The sequence below is a fragment of the Chrysoperla carnea genome, chromosome 3, assembly GCF_905475395.1.
Source record: "Chrysoperla carnea chromosome 3, inChrCarn1.1, whole genome shotgun sequence".
Lineage (NCBI taxonomy): Eukaryota > Metazoa > Arthropoda > Insecta > Neuroptera > Chrysopidae > Chrysoperla > Chrysoperla carnea.
Genome location: NC_058339.1, coordinates 8,679,784 through 8,701,829, shown reverse-complemented (window position 1 = coordinate 8,701,829; position 22,046 = coordinate 8,679,784). Strand labels below are relative to the sequence as shown.

Here is a 22,046-nt window from a genome sequence, read left to right as displayed (position 1 = left end):
TTTACCATCTAAGAGGCTCAAAAAGGGATGCGAATTTTGTGGATGCAGAGTTTCTGAGATATCGCAATATTTGGATCGATTTTAGTCCGTATCTCGAAAACTATTCGACCAGTCAAGAAATGCTCCCGATTTTTGTATATTTTGGGTCAAAATTACCTTATATACTGAGTTTTATCGAAATTGGAGATAAAAAAAATTTTTCGATTTTTTTTCAAGGGGTACCCCTTTGAAAAAATCGAGAAAAACGCAAAAAATAATTTTGTTTTGGAATTTGATGAAACTCGGTGGGTGGGGTAATTTTGATCCAAAAAGTATAAAAATCCGGTTAATTTAATGATTAGATGCAGAGCTTCTGAGATATCGCAATATTTGGATCGATTTTAGTCCATATATCAAAAACTATTCGTCCAGTCAACAAATAAACCCGATTTTTGTAATTTTTGGGTCAAAATTACCTTATATACTAAGTTTTATCGAAATTGGAGATAAAAAAAATTTTTCGATTTTTTGCAATTTGTTTCATGGGTCAACAGTCGTGTATATAATAATTACATACATGACTGTTCTTTTTACCAATATTACGTCAACAAAATTGGCTGATAGCGTTTTTGACAGAATAAAAAATGTTTAAAATTTAATTTAATTTTATGGCAAGAAAAAGTGTTTCTTCACGTTCAAAGATTTCGTTACATAGATACATAAGAAGCTAATAAAAGCGTATTCAAAAGAGTATTATGTATTTTACAACTTTACAGGTATCTACGCTGTACAGATTGATGTATGTTAATCAAAAAAATTGTCTCTTGATCCTATATTTCAAAGTGAACAGGTCAAATATAAAAATGATAACAATTAGTGAATTTTTTCCATTACGATAATAGTCAAAAAAATTTACTTCCATGTACATACCACAATGTAGTTTGTTACACCGTTGATATTTTTGTTTTTAAATACTTACCAGATCTAATTAAGTTTACTTACTATTTTTGTGTTTCATTTTGCACGATTATTCGTTAATCTCTCTTTCAGTGAAAGCCTTGGTTTGAATGAAAACACATCGATTTAGATATCGACGGAGAAGTTCAAACTTGGTACTTACAAATTTTAGGTTTCACCTCTTCACCTCCACCCACTCCATCTTTGAAATTTCAAATTGTACCCTTACCTTGTGATACCTCATTTGAAAGGTCATGCAATTCTCTCTTCAACCATGACAAAAAAATGAAATCGATCTATTGGTTCTTAAGATAAACAACAGATCATGTCAAGAGATATTAAGGGTGGAAATATATATCAAGGTATAGGTACTAAGTTTAGTCCCAAGCTTGTAACGCTTTAAAATATTGATGCTACGAAAAAATCACCTATTTAGTCCATTTCCGGATCTCCCTCCCCGCACGTCTATCCGTTTGCCCGCCCGGCGACATGATAACTCGAAAACGTAAAGAAATATTAAGTTGAAATTTTTGTATTGTGCTCAGGACGTATAAAGTGAGTTTGAATTCGTAAATGAGCAACATAGGTCAATTGGGTCTTAGGTCCGTAGGACTTGTAAACCGATAAAGATAGAACAAAAGTTTAAATATATAAAATACTGGTTATTGAAACATAAAAAACTTTCATTTGAAACATTTTTTTGTAAACTTCTTTGTTTACCCGTGAGGGTACAAATTAGGACAAAATTTTGGTGTCCATTTTCTCCAAAACTATAAAAGGTAAGGATACAAAGTTTGCAGGTAATTTCAAATGGTGGTCTTCGAAAAACAAATAAATGGCTGCCATAATTGTGTTGGTTTTTATACTCTTCTAATTTATAAAAAATAATACAAGCACGGACATTAATCATTTTTTATAAAGAGTATTTCAACAGTTAACTCAGTTCTTTGTTTTTTTTTTTTTCACTTGTTCTTTATAAAAAAGTAAAAACTGCTCAGTTTACTTCCCACCTGTGTTCTGTATACAGAGGTGGGTGGATATGCCGTTATATGCATTAAATATTTTAAATTTATGTGCTACTATAATTTAGTTTTATAATAAAAATTAATTCCTTAAAAAATAACCAGTTTTAAATAAACCCAAAACTATTTTTTTATTTCCTTAACGTATAGGTAAAAGATTTTACCAATAAAGATATTTTAAAAAGATAGTGATTGTTAGTGTTAAAGAATAATAGAACTTTGTTTTAGTAATACTTATACCTACCTAACAGACAATTCTGGTCAACTTATTATATCTAAACATATCAATCAATAAATTATTGGTAATATATTATACCTTCTAACTGCATTTTATTTAAAAAAAATAGAAATAGAATAAACATGGTTTACAAACCTGTTCAAACAACCGAAGAAGAATTCATTTGCACTAACGGCGGTGTTAAATTAAATGATATTAATGATGAATTAATTACAACATTTGATGGTAAAAGTGCAATAATTGTAAAATCTGTGAATAATGATAACGAGTGTAAAGTAACTATCGAACAAAAAAATATTGAAAATTTAACATTGCAGTATGTAGCATCGTTTACAGGTAAGTTATAATTTTATTCAATAAAAATTATTTAATATAGCTTAAAGGAAATCTGTACCTACTTTGCATATGCATAAAACAATCGTATCTAATTGGAAAACCAGTAATAACAAAAACAATCACCTACGCATAATTGTGTATTCAAACAAATGCATATGCTAAGCCATGGATTTAGACCCATGACGTAGGCCAGTGGTGAGGCTAGGTGTCCCCACCCTCTCTTTCCACGTTGTTTGAACTAAGATTGACCGATTGGCTATCAAACTTATAGATAGGGATAAAAGAAAAATAGTGGCTTGACGGTTGACCCATATGGACATGATGGGAACACTGAATCGTTTCAAATAGTTATAGTCTTTAGTTCCTAATTTTATTCTAAACCCCCATCTGATAATTTTTACTTATCCCTTGGGGCAAAGATTGTCTCCGGAGGTACTCGACCAATTTCAGTTGGGAGTTTTACTACTTGAACGAAATGTTGGTGTCAAGGACTTAATTATCGATATCTAGGCATTGGAAAAAGTGGTTCAGAAGTACCTTCGATTCATTACTAATAGTGAATCAACTGTTAATCAACTGTCAATATTCCTATAAATAACGAAAATATGATGGTCACCTTCAAAATATGATGGTGTCGCAAATTCCCTATTCATTCCGATTGAATTTCGATTCAATCTAATAGATTTAATCGAAAATTTCTAATTGGTCCCAATTCATTAATAGAATCGAATTGGAATTTTTATATTGGGTTCTATTGGATTGAATCGGAAATTAAGTTTTTCTAAAGCAATATTTTTAAACGAAACTACCCATTAATTTCAAAATGAAGGGCATTTTAAAAATAATTTTAACCATTAACCATTTATTTATAAGAAAATTTTACTAGAATAATTATTTTTAAATAACTTTATTTTTAACTCCTAATATAGTATAAACAAGTATTGTAAATTATTTATTTGGAAATAATATGGAACTTATCGATCGATTCTTTCTTTATATATGACTATAATGGCAAATTAGTAGTATTTGCTTAGAAATGCAAGTGTGGGCTGGTATTTATTTATTTATGATTATTGTGATTTTTACTTGCAAATTTTTGCATTAAATAACAATAAAACTGCAATTGAATCTACATAAAAATGAATTATTCAATTTTTAAAATTTTATCTATATCATTCCATCTTTAGTGCATGCAACAAAATCAAAATAGACGAGAATACAGTAAATAATTATAAAAACGAAAAATATACTAGCTCGACCCGTGCTGCCCGACATTTTATAGTATTTAAGAAATCTTAGTAACTATTTTAGTAGGATTAATTAACACGTAATAAGATCATCTGGAAGAGTCCGAAATCTTGGAATTATACTCTTACTTTTTACGTCAAATTAAAAGTTATTCCAAGTTTATAAGACTTTTTCAAACTTTTTAAGAAAAAGTAAAAATTTAAGAACTGTTATTCGGACTTATTTTCAGTTTTGACAGAGAAATTTTTCCAGAAGGGTCTTTTCAGAAAATTAAATTGTATATTCTGTTTTTGTGAGCCACGCAATTGAAAAGCACTTTTCGTATAAAGCACTAAAATCAATACTCAACTTTGTATGTCAGTTGTTCTATTCAAAAATCATCAAATTAAATCAACGTAATAATTTTATAACTTTTTGGAAACTTCTTTTAAGAATTTTTAAATTTTTTATGGCTTAATGTCAAGAGGAAGGTCAGTTACATTTCAGCTTGGTCGTAATAATAAAATATTGAAAAAAACAGTCATCAAATTAGACTTGAAAACAATAAAATGATGTAATAATTTTGTTATTTCCTTATAGTACAGACGGTATTAGAAAATATTAGCATTTATTTCATAAAACATTTCATTTAGTCGTGTCATTTTAGCATTTCAAAGAGAATTTTTTTGTACCTCAACCTATCGGGACAATTTTTTTTTTTATGTTCATGGAAAGTTCGTATATAAACATTGCTATGGGCCAAATAGGCCAACTATTTGAATCCATTTCTGAGATGATTTTTGAAAACTTTAAAACTTTGTAAATATATAACAAAATTGGCCAGAAACGTACACACGGGGGCTAAATTTCGATATACTCCCCTCTCTTGGACCAAAAAAGTATACTCGAGGATTTTTGGGGTCGCTGTTGACGAATCCGAAGTTATTTCGTTCATTACGTAATTTGTATATCATATCTGTAATAAAATTGCCTATAATTAAAAAGAAAATAAATTATTATTGATATTTCACTATCCTGTTTTTAGCCAGGGATAACGCACTGTGGAATTCCGCATAGGTTGTGCTAGTATACCTTCAAACTGTTTATTCTTTGAAAGAACAGTCCAACGAAATGATATTTGTCGAATTATATTGAACGATACATTGATAAAGATTTACAAATGTTAAACTTATAATGATTTTAAGATTTTTTAATTTCGTATTTTAACCCCCGAACTAAAAAAGGGGTGTTATAAGTTTGACCGCTATGTTTGTGTGTCTGTCTGTCTGTCTGTGGCATCGTAGCGCCTAAATGGACGGACCAATTTGGATTTTTTTTATTTCGTTTGATAGGTAATTAAATGGAGAGTGTTCTGTACTATGTTTCAAGTGCGAGTTTAAGGTTCCGCACCCGAAAAACTAAACAATTGCGAAGATATTCAAAACCGACTCAGTTTGGATAAGGCTTCATTTTGTTAAATTAACTTGTTGTAAATAGAGACGATCATGACGAAATTATATGGGCTCAGTTTTCCATCTTTGATGACGGAACCTCAAAAATGAGAGAGTGCTGTCTCCTCGCAAGTATAAATTATTTACGTAATTGTAAAAAAATGTGAATGGCGATTACTTTTCAATATAAATCCACTTTGGTAAAATGAATTATTTACCATTCTTTTTGAAACACCTGTTTCTGTCGATGTATTAGGTGTGTTTATTACATAGAGATAATAATACCATAGAGTTGTATAAATACAGGAAACGTTATAAGTGAATTCTTGGCCACAGAGACTGTTAGACGTTCGTTTTTCGTTTTTAAACTTGGAATTCTTTAGTCCACATTTTTTGGAACAACCTGTATACGTAATTCAATTATTCACAGTAGCGACAAGAAACTCAATCGTAAGCTTTGAGAAAAACACGTTTATTTTGATCGTAGAATCTGAAAATGGAAATATTGGAAAAAATACAACTTTGATACATTACGCGTTTCCGACCAGCCTGTATATAACGAAAATGATTTTAAAATGTACAGCCAATAATCCTCCATCTATTCGTGAAAGAAAATTTTGTTAAAACTAAGCCGTTTAGCCATACTTTTCCGTGTAGTGTAGCGTGAACAACCCTATATAGAAGCATAGCAAACGGGAATAATTCCATACTGTATACTATTATGATTATAGCATGTATAGAAGTCCCTCTCTGCTGCGATCAATCGCTTGGGCGTCGAATTTGTAGCTCTATGGTATTTATCTCTATATGGTTTATTATAATCATAAATCGTGTTATAAATCAATAAGCTTACTGGGTAAACAGAGATGAAGTCTGTGTCTAAAGTGCACTCCACCTAATTATTTTACAAATTCTTCATGAGGCCCATATTACATGAATAAATAACTTCATTCAAATTAATTGGTAGTAGCTAAACTCCCAAAAAAGATAGAAACTTGGCCATGAAATAAAAACATTTCAAATAAAATTGTCAGATAAATTATTATTAATAATGCATATATAAATATTAGTAGGTAAATATTTAAAAAAAAAAAGTGAAAACAAACAATCGATTGAGTTAATTGTTCAAATACCTTGTATAGAAAGTGTTGAATATCAGTGCTTGCATATATATGTAATATATATCAAGGTACACTAAGTTTAGTCCCAAGTTTGTAACGCTTAAAAATATTGATTCTACGAAGAAAATTTTGGTATAGGTGTTCATTAAATCACCCAATTAGTCCAATTTTGGTTGTCCACCCGTCTGTCCGTCTGTGAACACCATAACTCGAAAACGAAAAGAGATATCAAGCTGAGATATCAGCTTTATATTTCTTTTCGTTTTTAAGTTATCATGTTAACAGACAGACAACTGGGAATGGACTAATTAGGTGACTTAATGAACACCTATACCAAAATTTTGTTCCGGGCATCCACAGTTTTAGGCGTTAAAAAACTTGGGACTAAATTTAGTATACCTTGATATATATTACATATATACAAGGTATAAAACGTGTACACATTGCCATTAAAACAGTATGACGCCTACACATTGGAATCACATTTACATAAATCTAAAATCTAAACCAGTTATTCGTACAGTGGTCTATATGAATCTCCAGGTGTCCACGATGACCTATACGAGGGAGCGAAACCATGTGAACGAAAAAAATTCGTAGCACGCGAGCCGCGTTACCTAATCTATTTTAAAAACTAAGCGTCTCGAGAAAAAATTACAAGGGTACTTTTTTGCTTAAAACTGATCAAAAATTATTTTTTATTTTGAAAAAATTCAAAATTTTGTACTTTGCGCAAACAAATGTGAGTAGAAAAAATTGAAAACTTTGAGTTTAAATTAAAAAAAGTATATAATAGTTTTCTAGTCCTATTTTATCCAGTCTGACTTTGAAATTCAAAACGAGCAAAATAAGATCAACTAAAATAAGTTGATAAACTTAGAATCGACAATCAAGGTAATATTTTTGAAAAAACATGAAGCTGAGAAAAACGAATTTAAAGAAAAAGAAACCCGATGATTTATTAAACGGTATACCTATATACGAATAACTCAAAAACATTTTTTTTGTTTTTTTCTAAAATTTTACGGTAATATTCTAAAGGTTTAATGGTAGGTACTTATTTATGTAAAAAAAATCGATTTCAAAACAAAAACTCAAGGTGATAAGTTCTCTTAAATGTAATTTATTAAATTTTATATAATTACTGTCATTAATACTAGAGAAAAATCTTATCTAATAAATAATTTATTTACTTTTTTATTTTTTATGAAATACTCAAGTCAGAATTGATCACATTGTCGTCGCTTGGATAAGAACGTAGTAACCGACTCCACCCACATCAAAAATGTAATTGTAAAATATAATTTCTAATTAAATAAATAAAGATTCACAAATAATGATGTGGGTGGCCTCTGTTATAGGCGTATATGTCAGAGAAACGGAGGTTAAACCCCATTATTATTATTATTATTATTATAAAAGATAGAGAGTTGATTTGCAGGTAGCTTCAACTAGTGATTTTGTGGAACATTCACGAAAAATGAAAAACAAATTCTGGAAACAACTTTCGCAAATATAAATGGCGGCATAGAAAAACCGCCATAAATGTGTTTTTTAAACTCTTCTTATTTGTAAAAAAAATAATCCAAGCACTGATGTTCAACACTTTCTATACATATGGTATTTCAACAATTAACTCAATTGTTTGTTTTCACTTGTTATTTATTAAACATTAATTCATATTAATTGATTAAAGAAATTTCCTTTAATAAAACTTTACAGGGAAGTATTACATTATTAAATTTATATCGAAAAAAACCAGTGAAAACAAACAATTGACTGAGTTAATTGTTGTAATATCATGTATAGACAGTGTTGATTATTCTATCACATTACCAGAGAATATATCGGTTTACCTATACATGTCATACATACATAACTGATAATCCCATGTTAATGTGTGCCCTCGTGAGTAAACAGTGATGTTTACAAAAAAATGTTTCAAACAAAATTATGTTATCCATATATAAGTTAATATTGTAATACTACGCTGTAAATTGTATTAAAGTTAATTTATTAAATTTTATTTAATTATTGTTGTCATTAGAGAAAAATAAAATCACCTCTCTTAACTAATAAATAATAAATATTCATTTTCTATGAAATAACTATGAAGTCCTAATCGACTGTTTTTATTTATTAGATAGACATTAATTCATATTAATTAATTATTATAAATTGTAACTACAATGTATTTATTTAATTTTTGAAAAAAATTTTGATTTGATAGAAACTTTTGTGTTATTATTACTTTTTGTTTTTGTTATTTACTTTTAATTATGTATACGATATTTATTTACATCATGGTCCCTTCGATTATAATTGATGTTTTTAATATGATGCATACAGTGTAAACTAAATATTAACAAATATTTTGTCTAGTAATCATAATTAAAGAGAATTGAAAAAAATTATTATTAAAGAGAATTTTTTGTTATTGTTAAAGGGAAATAAATCCCTCTGGAACTACAGGCGTTAGAAACTTTTCACACCGTATTGAATTTTTTTCGAATCCTTTCGATTTTGGAAAAGTTGTTTTGAATAAAAGTTTTTGATATTTTTATGAAAGTTTTACAGGCGTCAGAAACTTTTCATACCGTGTCGAATTTTTGCCGAATCCTTTGGACTTTGGAAAAATTGTTTTGAATTAATAAAGTTTTCTTTTTGAAAGTTTTGAAAAAATAATGTTGATATTTTTTACGAAAAACATTTTTGCGAGTTAAGATTTTTCCCTTTTTTATATATTGTGAGAGATAGACGACTTAAATGTAAACGGAGTTAAAGAAAAGGCAAATCTAGCTCCAAGGAGCAAAAATATGCTACAGCCAGATGTAATCTGATCTTGTTTTAACTAGAGCTAGTTATCTATATCTTGAAAATTAAGGTCAAATTCGAAATGTACACTTTTAACAACTCTTTTAACTTTACAACTTTTGTAAAGATTTTCTTTTCTAAAAAACATCCTGTGTAATATATTGTACCTGTTATAAGATTGTTGCATTTTTTACAAGGCTTCTCTACAAGTACATACATTGTAATATGATAGTGCTTTATATTATATACCACTAGTTCGATTTACATATAACTATCATACTTGTGATAGTTATATGCCTAGATGTAAATCGAACTAGTGGTATATTATTTTATGATGGTGATATAACAAGTTCAATGTACAGCAACGAAAGTAATACATTCATATTTTTTTCTATCTTATATGTATACTAGCAGATACCCGCCCACTTTGCTGGGCTATTTCTCCTTCGATTTTCGATAAAAAAAATTTCGATAAAACTCAGTATATAAGGTAATTTTGACCCAAAAATTTCAAAAATTGGGTTCATTTGTTGACTGGTCGAATAGTTTTTGAGATACGGACTAAAATCAATCCAAATATTGCAATATCTCAGAAACTCTGCATCCAATCATTAAATTAATCTTGCAATGCAACTTTTGTTTAAGTTATATTTTGATTGGTTAACTACTATAAAACTCATTTCACATATATAAAAATTAATATAAATATTCTTTGTTTCAGCAACTTTGGCACTGTTTATCACCGGAATGAATTGGGGATGGCCTGGTCCAACATTTATGAAAATGACATCACCAACATTTCCATTACATGTAACCGAATTCGAACTCACATGGATGGCATCAATTATCTCTTTAGCATCGATTACTGGACCATTTTTAGGTGCAACACTTGTTGATATAATTGGACGTAAAAAAGTATTACTTTTACTAGCATTTCCATTTCTATTCGAATGGATATTATTATATTATTCCGATGAAACATTAATCGTTGTATATATTGCACGAATAATGGCTGGTTTAAGTATTGGCGTTGCATTAAGTGTGGTTCCCGTTTATTTGGGTGAGATCTCATCACCAAATATCCGTGGTAAATTAAGTAATTTAATTAGTATACAAATTCATTTGGGTGTGCTATTTAGTTACGTAATCGGTCCATATGTTTCGTTAAAACTTAGTAGTATTATTTCAGCAATATTTCCAGTTATCTATTTTATAATTTTTGTTTTTATGCCAGAAACACCGTATTTTTTTATCATGAAAGGTGATCGTATTAATGCAATTCGTTCATTACAAAAACTTCGTGGAGAATTATATAATTGCGAAATGGAAATTAATCGTATAACCGAAAATATTCTTGCGTATGAGAATAGTAAAATCAAATTACGTGATTTATATCGCATTCCGTTATATCGTAAAGTTATGTCGATAATATTACTCTTGTTTACAGCGCAGCATTTAGCTGGTAGTTCATTTATTTTAGCCTTTTGTCCCACTGTGTTAGCAAATATAAATGCACCGATTTCCACTTCCGTAAGTACCGTTCTATTTGCATTTGTTTATCTTTTATCAACGATTATTGTTGGATTTTTAGTGGATCGTTTTGGTAGGAAAATCTTGTTATTAGTTTCTTGTTTCGGTACAGCCGTGCCCTTATTTGCGATAGGAGTGTATTTTTTGTTACGTGATGTATATGAAATGGACTTAACAAGTTATACGCTAATACCGACAATTGGTTTAATTATTTTTCCACTAGCCCATGGTATTGGGCTAGGTTCCGTACCATTTATAATGCAAGGTGAATTATTTCCATCGAATATAAAAACTACAGCATCATTAATTGCAACATTAATTGGTTCAATTTATGCTTTTTCTGTGCTCACTTTATATCATCCGGTTAGAGATTTATTTGGTTTGCATACGGTTTTCTTTATATTTTGTGGAAGTTGTTTAATTGGTAGTTTATTTATTATACGTTATGTACCGGAAACTAAAAATAAAACTTTAGAACAAATTCAAGATGAACTTCGACAAAAAGAAACTTAAATTCTATGTTACAGTAAATTATTAGGTCGTATCAAAAGTTTTGTCTGTTTTTATAAGTTCACTTTAAGGTGTTTCGATACCAAAACGAAAGTTTTACCCAAAAAACTGAAATTTTGTCCATATTCTTGAAACCTATTAGAGTTAGATTAATTTTGATAACAAATTTGAAAAGTATGACTCAAAATTAGTAGGATTTCATACTTTGTTTATCAAAATTGGATAAAATTTGGATTTGAGAGAGCAAAATAAAGTTTTTTGGTTTTGATGACGTCATAAAGTTAAAAAATTATATTTTTTTGATAACACAAGCAAATTTGATCCGATCTTATGGGAATTTTTTTTGAAACCAACTAATTTTGGGCCATTTTTTTCAGCTATGATGTCAGTTTTTCGTTAGCTATCACTTTTGTGCTTCATTCCGGGATCAGAACTCTACATTATTGAAACCTATTATAGCTGGATTAATTTTGACTACAAATTTGAAAAGTATGACTCAAAATTAGTAGGATTCCATACTTTGTTTATCAAAATTGGACAAAATTTGGATTTGAGAGAGCAAAATAAATTTTTTGGATTTTGATGACGTCATAAAGTTAAAAATTATATTTCTTTGATAACACAGGCAAATTTGATCCGATCTTATTGGAATTTTTTTTGAAACCCACTAAGTTTGGGACATTCTTTTCCGTTGTGATGCCAGTTTTTTGCTAGCTATCACTTTTGTGCTTCATTCCGGGACGAATACTCCACAATCTTGAAACCTACTATAGAGCTAAGTTAATTTTGATCACAAATTTACAAATTAGTTTTTTAAAATAGGTAGTTTATATTATAAATTTAAGATTTTTTGCAGTGCCATTAATGAAATTAAAAAAAGTGCCATAAATCAAATTTTTTTTACAAATATTTGTATTATTATTAAGTAAGTCCTTTAAAATAGATAGATTTTATTATAAATTTAAGATTTTTGCAGTGCCATAAATGAAGTTTAAAGTGCCATAAATCAATCTTTTTTTACAAATATATTTTCATTGTTATTAATTAAGTCTAAAAAGGATAGCTTATATTACAAATTTAAGACTTTTTGCAGTGCCATAAATGTAAATATAAAAAATATATGTTTTTTAAATTTAATTATTTTATTTATAAAAACGTTTAATTTTACAATAAAATTTTCTAATTAAAAAAAAAAAAGTTTTATTTTATTTTAATGTTTATCACAGTTTTTACGTAGAAAGGGATAACATTTTTTTCGGTAAACAAAAAAAAAAAAATTCCAAATTTTTTGACCAAAAAATGTCTAATATCAAATACTTGATGGCAATTCTACCTACAAATTTCTGATGAAACGAAGGCAAAGAAATTCTCTAACCAAACAAACTGTATATATTTGTTTGTTCTATAAAAATTTGGGAAGGAAAAATAAAAGTAAAATTGAAAATTTCACAAAAAAAATCTATTTCTAAATTAAAGAAATACAGTATAAAAATATCTTGGAATTAAAAATAAATTAGAATCGAATAGAAAATCCTTTGAATTCAGGTTTTGATAAATTCTCCCAATTGGTTAAATCACAATGATCGATTTTACATCCTGGTGATCCTTGATTTGATAACCACGCTACCCTAAAAAAAAAATACAAACAAAAATTAGTAAATGCAATTATTCAAGAAAATTTCATTAATTTTCGAGTCCATGGTCTAAAAAAGTACCAATCTAATGTGGTTATTTAAAAAAAATTATATTTAGATGTAATTTTGTTCAGTATGTAATTTGTATATCATATCTGTAATACAATTTGCCTATACACAATACAAATCGATATTCTATAAATAACGAAAATATGAGTATGCTTACACTCTTACTCTCGTGAATAAAAATTTTCACAATTTCTGAAAGACTTCGAAAATAGATAAAATTATATGAAGAGAGAAAAAGTCAAAATGCTCATAACACGAGAGCTGACGGGTTAATCAATTTTATAAAAAGTAAATTATTTCTGGATGTAATCACTCTGTACATTCATAATTAAAATAAGCTAATCCGTATCAAAAATATAAGAATAGTTTCATTCAGTGTGAACTAAATCAAAAAGCTAAAAATAAACTATACTTGAAGCTGTGTGTAGACACACAATTGTTAACTTTAAACAATATAAATATTATGTAACACAAACTTACATAGTTTCTACATTTGGACGACTTCCTTGAATTTTACCAACAATTGTACCTTTTTTCGAATTTTTTACCCAACCACTCACACCCAATTGATCACACATTTCTCGGCAATATTTTGTGAAATACACACCTGTGAAAAATCATTTTTATTTTATTTTTATACATTTAAGTCGAATAAAAGTAAGTTTGAAATACCTTGAACATGACCGAATACTTCGAATTCTACAGAAACAATTGTTTCACCTGTTGGAACACCCATTATTTAAAAAAATAATAAATAAAACTTCACCATGAAATGTATTCACTTTCTTCTGAATTTCTATTTTTGCGTGTTTGTTATTATTACAAAGTTTATTGGTACGGTGTTGCTATTTAAAACTGTTGTACGAAATGCTAACGAAAGTTCTAAAGTAATGTGCTTAGTTTAAAAAAAATATTTTATTGTAATTTTATTGGCGACGGTCGACAACTATAATAATCATCTCACAATACTTTGTCAATACAATTACGGAATATTTATATGATGCAAATTTTTATAATAATAAAATAGAACCGACATCAATAAAGAAATAATTTTATAATGGTCATGATTGCTCAATAGTCACGTCGCACTTTTTTCTAGACGGACACTATCTGGATAATATACCCTTGTGGAAAAATTTCTCTGTCAAAACTGAAAATAAGTCCGAATAACATTTCTTTAATTTTTACTTTTTCTTAAAAAGTTTGAAAAAAGTCTTATAAACTCAATCCTCTCACAATGGTATGTTGATTCATAAAGTATATAATGATGATATTTGGTAAATAAGATGCCATAAACGATAGCCCGAAGAATTGAGCTGCCGAAACAGCCCTCTTTGCTGATGATACAGCAATCTACTGTATTTTCTGACAACCGAAACTAATTTCGAGCTGCCTCCAATCTCGTCTTGAAAGCTATTTCAAGAAGTGGAAAATCGAAATTAATCCTACGAAGACGACTCAGTTCGTTTTGCTCACAAAGAAGACTTCTATATATAGAAGGTTTTTTTATGTTTTGCAAACATTTCTAAATTCATTTTTGAGACCTTTCGATGCATACGCCCAAAAACATCCTCGAGACAGAAGAATCATTTGCTTCAAGAAATAATATCGACTAAGAACTATTTGAATTTGAAAAATATTCTTTCTTTGAAGTCGGTTATAAAGTGGAATGTTTTATTTTTATATTGATTGATATTTTATTATTGCGATTTTAATTAAATATAGATAAATGTTTATTCGTTTTCGATTGTATTAGTCAATTCTAGAAAAATTTGTTAACACAAATATTTAATTCGAATTCATTTTTTATTTGTCTTAGCTGCAACGTAGTAAATAATGTCCAGGGTTGTGTAAAATAATTGTGTTATCTAACTTAAAAATAGTTTTTTTTATTAGATTATTAGAAGCAAAAACGTAGGAAATGATTTCTCCTAAACTTCTTTTCATATTTTGCGTCTCCGAACTAGAAGATAAGCTAGAAAGAAGGTTCCTATATTTGCTAAGTAGTTTCATGTTATTGGTTTATTGTGCGGCACAATTTGTGCCTTATTTCATATCAACCCAAGCTGATGATATTATAAGAGTGAAAAGAGACTCAACGTATTGAGGAGCTGAATCACCTGGTACTGAACAACACAGTCAGACTGATCTGGGTACCGGGTCAGTCTGGCGTTAAAGAGAATGAAGCAGACTCGTTGGCACAAGTTGTCTTAACCGCCCCTTTCACCTGAGCCTATCATTCCCATAGTAAGATGCTCTAATGATCCATTTGAGCCTGTATGGAGGATGACGAAACTTCCATACATGTTATTTGCACCGAAACCTTGGATCCATCAACCCTGGGAGAGATCCCGGCGGAGAAGCTGTGGGATTTCTGTGTGGCATCTGGCCTCGACAGAATTATATAGCCTTATCCGATTTTAATAGCGCCTCTAACCCGCAGACGTCTCGTCTTTGGATAACAGGTCGTTCTCAAAGAGGGCGCAGAGAACTCTTGGTCTAGGTTCTGGGGACCCACTTGCGGTACCCTCCGTTTTGTTATTATTAACTCTACATGTTTTTGGATCTTACAATCGACATGTACGACAATTTTACATGTTACGGTCACTAAATTTCTTAAACCGCCTCTGGGTTGAAGGATAATAATATAGGTAGAACCGACGCAATAGATGTGGTCAAAATTATATTAGTAGTGACATCTGTGAATTTAAGGATTGAACTATAGTACTTTGTTGTGTAAAAAATTGATGTTATATTTAAAAATAATTATTTTTTAATATATTTACAAAATTTAAAATAATATTAAATGTACAATAATTAATTTACAAAATAATTTCATAAATTGTGACACGAGATAAAAAATGTTTGTGCAATGCATTTATCAAGTAATAAAAACATTAGTAGCAATCAAAAATGTTTGTCCTTGATAGTAACGAGTAGGGGCCTGGTGCATCATCGACACTGATTTAGATAGAAATGTCAAACAATCATACATTTCGTTTTATTTTTTGCTATAAATTAGAATTATGTTTTACATGGTATGTTTATTACATTTTTAATTATTATTTATAGAAATATTAATACACAATAAAATTTATTCATTGCATTTTAAAATTATAAAAAATAATCAATTTTCATAATTCCAATACTTAAATTTTGCATCGAATTTTTTATTTGTTTTGGATCCATAAAATATTTGATATCATGCTTAGACAAAGTTTTTACGTAATTAGAAACAAATTTGTGTACATAGAAATCAAAATTGGTTTTTTTTTATTTACCTTAGTAAAACGTATACAATACTGTAAAATTATATCTTAATTTCTTAATTAAACCGGCAACTTCTAGATAATTATTCTATGTTTAAAAGAAAGTTACATTTCATCCTCGACTGAATGTGAATAACTGCTGCAATAACAAAAAGAAAGCTTTTATTTATTTTTTTTTTTGTGTTTAAATAATTAAGTTTATATTGATCTAAAATCATTTTATTCAATAAAAATTATCAACTGGATGACCTGATGAACGGTTCATTTTTTTACTACCACGGCGCTGAGATCTTAAGAATATTCTCGGATAGAAAGACAGGAAATTCGCCTCGGGCGACAAGAACCTGAGATCTGAGACATTCTTTACTCGCTCGGTGCTCCCGTGTCGTGTATACTATTTTTCTGCTCGACGGAGCACGGAGGCTGAAAGCGGCAACTTCGTTTGGACACAGCGGGACGAAAATTGACACTTTCCGCCCCGGAAAGAAGAATAAGTTCTTATTCAAGCTAAAAATTGTTCACAATGAAACAGCTAGTTTTTACTACCGCGGCGCTGAGATCTTAAATAGAAAGACAGGAAATTCGCCTCGAGCGACAATGAACCTGAGATCTGAGACATTCTTTACTCTCTCGGTGCTCCCGTGGTGTGTATACTATTTTTCTGCTCGACGGAGCACGGAGGCTGAAAGCTTCGTTTAGCACAACGGGACGAAAATTGACACTTTCCGCCCCGGAGAGAATTATAAGTTCTTATTCAAGCTAAAAATTGTTTTCACAATGAAACAGCTAGCAGGTAATGATCAAGAAAATGATATGGTGGAATCAATAATTCAACGGGTTTTCCGTTCTATATTAAATAATAATGGATATTATTATTAATCAATCAGAGATTCTTTAGCCAATTTCTTGTAGGTACTTATCATGTTATCTTTTTTTCCTGATAATTAATATTTTCATATCAATCATATAAATTCCTATTAAAGAGTATTTTATTCAAAATTATTAAAATTATTATGAGCGTATTGAAAATTAAAATTAAATAACGACTCCGTAATATAAGAAGGTATGTTTTAATAACATTCCGTTAACAAGTTGATGAATCATGTGTGTAACTAAGAAATTGTAAAATATGGAAATTTTGCTAAAGTGTACATGCACAAAATTCATCTTTTCGGCAAAAAAAAAGCATGTGAACCAAGAGCTGAAAGATGAGGGCTTTTCATTTAAAAAAGGATTCTTTTTTGTTTCGGATAGATGTCAAGCAAGTAAAGATATATCACATATCTTCTAACTTTGTTAGAAAGTACTGTTTGATAAAGGTAAGATATATTAGATTTTTCCTTTTAGTGGAATAGTTTTTGACAACTGTCCGAAACAAAAGAAATCGGTGAAATAAGGCCTATTGGATAAAAAACCAGAATAATTTGGTTATCTTCTGTATCTAACTCATTTATTTGAGGCTAGTAGTGTTGCCACCTCTCCAGATTTGATCCGGAGACTCCTGAAATCGTTTAGTCTCTCCCATCGATACAAAAATATCTAGCTTTATGCCTTCGAAAATACTGAAAGATGTGTAAAAGCTAGTATTATAGGGAAAAAATTTTGAAGATTGCCGCGTGACCATCAACCATAAAATCGTTTCTAATTTTACATCAAAATGTGGATGTGGTTAAACTATTTTATCGGAGTTGTTTTCTGTATAATGTTTAAGTAATTTTTATTTATTATTTGATTTTAGATAAATCTAAACACTAAAAACAATGGGTTGTTGGCACACAAAACATGATATCAACGATAGACATCCAAATATATTTAAAGTAATGAATGTGGATGAACAAGGACAATTAGTAAGTCCTGGTCAATTAGAATTAACAGACACCGAAATGGTTTTATATCAAAAGGGTAAAACATCCACAAAATGGCCATTAGCATACATCCGACGATATGGTTTTGAATCAGAACTATTTAGTTTTGAATGTGGTCGTCGATGTCCAACTGGGCCTGGTATATATGCATTTCGATGTCGACGTGCTGAATTATTATTTAATTTACTACAAGAGCGTATCGCATTTCAACGGACTACCCAACCAGAAGACAATTCTACTGTACAACAACATGCTAATGAATTTCCTATTCCATTAATAACATCAGGGCCCGCAGTACCAATTAGACCATCGTTACCAGATACAACGGGGTATTTAGAACCATTAACAACCACAAGGTCAGTTATGATATATTTTATAAGACTAGCACGACCCGTGAGGAATTACACCATTTAAATTTTTTGAAAATATATTTTTTTATCTTCTTAAGGCAAAAAATTGATCCAAATTAAATGATACCGTATAATCATTTCAAAAAGATCCATTTCAGAAATACGTATTTTATTGACAACACTCAAAGAGTCTGCTTTTCTCATATCAGTTTCGCACCTAAATAACTTTCTGGTATCTGAATAAATCTATATAAGTTACTGTATCCCACTTTGCCATTTTTATTTCATTTTGCCAAAGTTTTATAAAATATTTTTTAACGCTTTGTTTTAATTTTATTCCAGCAGGGTTATAACACGCACACAAAGTACAGGATTTCCACGATTAAATTCAATATCAAGTAATGGACCACCAACAAGCCCACCATTACCGATCACTCCTCCATTAGTTTTATCACCAGAACCTGTGGCAGCACCACCTCCAATTGAACATAACAACAACAAAAAATCAAGTTTAACGCTGGATCATTCTTATTCCAATACAGTTCTTCCTCCAGTTTTAAACGAACATGAAATAAACTCTGGTGGTCAATATATGAATGTGGATCATGTTCCTCCAATATCACCATCACCAAGTATAACAAGTGAAACATATTCACAATTTACAAGCGAAATGGTTACTAATTCACATTTATATATGAATATAACACCTGGTGACTTAAGTCCTGTATTAACAACACCACCAACTTTGGTAAGCACCAAATCAATTGAATTTATGACACCAAATGAATTACCAACAATGGTCGCATCGTTACCATTACTTGAAGAAGAAGATCAACGACATTGTTATGCAAATTTAGAAACAGATGAAATTGAAGGCCTACGAAATAGTTTAAAAACATCCGATACAAGTAACAATCTTTTAACGACAACTGTTGTGAATACACGTGAAGTTGTTTACGCCATATTAGACTTAGAAAATAATAAAACCAAAGATGAACAAGCTATTGTAGCGACACCACAATCGTCCACACAAAACTTTTTAAGTGTGACAACACCGGACAGTCCAAATAAGATTAGAGCAAAAGGTTACACAATTATCGATTTTAATAAAACAGAAGCGGTCTCACAGATTGCAAAACCAAAACAGGATTGTGAAGGTTCACGTAAAACCAGACATAATTCGACGATTAGTGAGCTAGGTGGTGGACAAGGTGCTACATGTGTACAAGCAACTGCACGTCATAGTAGCTCGTTAAGTGATTAAAAAATAAACAAACACAACGAACTTTTATTAACTTATTTATCACTGAACTCATTTATTCAATTCGAAATTTAATCAGGGATTAAGAGCGCAAATACACAAAAGATTATGTTTAGTCATTCGCCGAATGTTTTACGAAACACGCATGACGATAGTTTAGTTTTGTACTCTCTGCACACTGGCAAAGCAAATCATTTTTGGCATACAATTAGTTGTATTTTCGTTGGGAATTTCAACTATTTCCTAAAAAGATGTTTAAATTGAATATACACTCAAAACCTTAATCCAGAGTCCGACTGATAGGTTAGGTTAGAGTGGCTGTCCTGAGGCGGGGCACAATTAGACCATAAGGGTCGTTGTGATACCAAAAAAGGGGTTGAAGGGTTGACCCATCGCCGACCACTAATCTATGAACCATTTGGAGGTGTTTAAGAACAGTAGGAGTGCTTTGACGTCAACGGATTTCAGGTCGGATAAGTCGTTAAAGAAAAGATGGCTCAAGTGACTCCAACCCCTAAATAAATCATGCGCACCAAAAATTGATTTCGCTTAAATAGCTGAATATTCTTACTTACTCTGATATAAATGCGCTGTAATTAATCTGATTATTAAAACATTCGATTCAATTAATTAATTACTGGTGCTTTTTCCCCAAAATGAGTTCAGTGTTCCGTTTGATTTAATATTTTCAAATATTTATAAAAATAAGAAATCATTGTAATTATGGTACTAAAAATTAATTATTATTTACAAAGTAATATGAGAGAAAGGAGAAGCGGAAAAAAAAATTATAGGAATATTCTCTGTGATGCTTTATCATTTTATTACTGTACAAAATTTGTATGTAGGATCAAGTTCGTCACATGTATCACAAAGGTCAGTAATTTAAATAGAAGTGCATTAATTAGATCAAAGATCTCGAGTACAAAACAAAGAAGTTTTTTTTTTTTTAATTAGCTTAAAAATTTCTTTTTGTTACCTACTTTTAATTATTCATGATTATATCGACTCGATTTTTTTCATAGAGATAATATCATAGAGCTGTATAGACATAGGAAACCTAATAAGTGAATTCTTGACCTCAGTGAGAGAGGTAGAAAGGTACAAAAATTGTGGGCGTATAAGAAACATGAAGACAGCTATACGCGCCTACTTTATGTCTTATCTGTCTCTCTACAGCTTTACACACCTACTTTATCTTATCTCTCTCTACTGCGAGCAATCGTTAGGCAACTACTTTGAAGCTCTATGGTATTATCTCTATGTTGTTTTTTTTTATATTTAAATCTCTTTGAAATATATATTATATCGCCTAAAGCTCAAACTTTTTATATTTTAACTGACTGTTTCTGATTAACTGCAGGCAGTAGCTTTCAAATGTTAATGTGATTATAAAAGATGCCTCAAAATTAAGTAACATATTAATTGATTCATTATTAAATATCAACAGTAATTTATAGGCAATTTTATTACAGATATGATATAAAATCATACAAATCTTTCAATTCACCAAACATATAACTTATTGAGGTTATAATATTAATTTAATTAAGAATAGCATTTCATAAAAAATATAACTCATCTGGTTATAAGATGGGTGAACTTCGACCTTATACCGTCTCTTGTATGAAGGCTATATTATCTGCGGAATACAATTCCATAAAATGACCAATGCACTTTCATTTAATGATGTGTTCACTATCTTTCTTGAGCTTCGGATCGCGTACTATTAACATACACTTTCCTTTTACCTTTAAGAAAACCCCGAAGTAATTTAAGGACTTTAATTTTAGTGAATTTCCACTGTTTTCTAGGTGTTGCAATTACTTGATAGTGTAGTCTTTAATTAAACCTCAATACTTGATGAAAATGGTCTAAAATTAATACGAAGATGTTGTATAATTTAAAATACCACTTAATTTTGAGACAGTCTTATATTTTTAATTCCTTCGAGTTGCGGAAAGATCTTGTAATATCTACTAATAAGTGATTAGTTTTTAATATTGACTAGACATTTTAATTTAGAAATTCGAATGGCAGCTGTAAAACTAGTCGTAGTCTACCGTTTAAAATCAACTGTGATAAGTAAACCAAAAACGTCTCAGAATATCAAACAATATTCAAAAATCACAAATCAATACAAGTACGTTGACTTAAACGAAATATTTCAAAGCCAATGCCGCATCTAATATTTTGAGTTAAAATGGCAACTTTAAAACATAATCGGATTCTATATCGTGCCAAAAATTGTTGTTCAACAATTTTGACCTTATATTGATGTCTCTTCGCTTGGTTTTCTTAAAAAAGAAACGCCATTGTTGCAAATTTAGACCGATTGAAGTCACAATCAGAATATTTTAATCGCATTAAAATAGAATGTCAAGTACTTGATTTAAAAAAAAAAAAACCAAAC

At 29.8% G+C, this 22,046-nt stretch overlaps 3 protein-coding genes across 7 annotated transcripts; 2 read left to right on the top strand and 1 right to left on the bottom strand.

Moving 5' to 3' along the window:
• Positions 1-2,117: 2,117 nt before the first annotated feature.
• Positions 2,118-11,188, top strand: LOC123295828 (facilitated trehalose transporter Tret1-like). Its single transcript, XM_044877288.1, has 2 exons — positions 2,118-2,532; positions 9,867-11,188. Exons 1-2 carry the CDS (start codon positions 2,319-2,321, stop codon positions 11,186-11,188), a joined length of 1,536 nt encoding a protein of 511 aa, XP_044733223.1. The 5' UTR covers positions 2,118-2,318.
• Positions 11,189-12,669: 1,481 nt separating this feature from the next.
• On the bottom strand, positions 12,670-13,788 carry LOC123295166 (acylphosphatase-2-like). The gene is made up of 3 exons (XM_044876403.1): positions 13,561-13,788; positions 13,369-13,495; positions 12,670-12,813 (listed from the first exon to the last, which is right to left on the bottom strand). Exons 1-3 carry the CDS (start codon positions 13,622-13,624, stop codon positions 12,699-12,701), a joined length of 306 nt encoding a protein of 101 aa, XP_044732338.1. The 5' UTR covers positions 13,625-13,788; the 3' UTR covers positions 12,670-12,698.
• A 1,984-nt stretch (positions 13,789-15,772) lies between these two features.
• Positions 15,773-22,025, top strand: LOC123295164 (fibroblast growth factor receptor substrate 2). Of its 5 annotated transcripts, XR_006535144.1 has the most exons (4): positions 15,773-15,926; positions 17,896-18,378; positions 18,715-19,923; positions 19,962-22,025. XR_006535144.1 is itself a non-coding variant. In XM_044876398.1 (3 exons), exons 2-3 carry the CDS (start codon positions 17,918-17,920, stop codon positions 19,634-19,636), a joined length of 1,383 nt encoding a protein of 460 aa, XP_044732333.1. In that variant the 5' UTR covers positions 15,773-15,926; positions 17,896-17,917; the 3' UTR covers positions 19,637-22,025. The 5 variants fall into 5 exon arrangements, 4 of the variants coding, with proteins under 4 accessions (XP_044732333.1, XP_044732336.1, XP_044732335.1 ...); XM_044876398.1 differs by having other exon boundaries at positions 18,715-22,025; XM_044876401.1 differs by having other exon boundaries at positions 15,775-15,926; positions 18,718-22,025.
• The last annotated feature ends 21 nt before the right edge of the window (positions 22,026-22,046 follow it).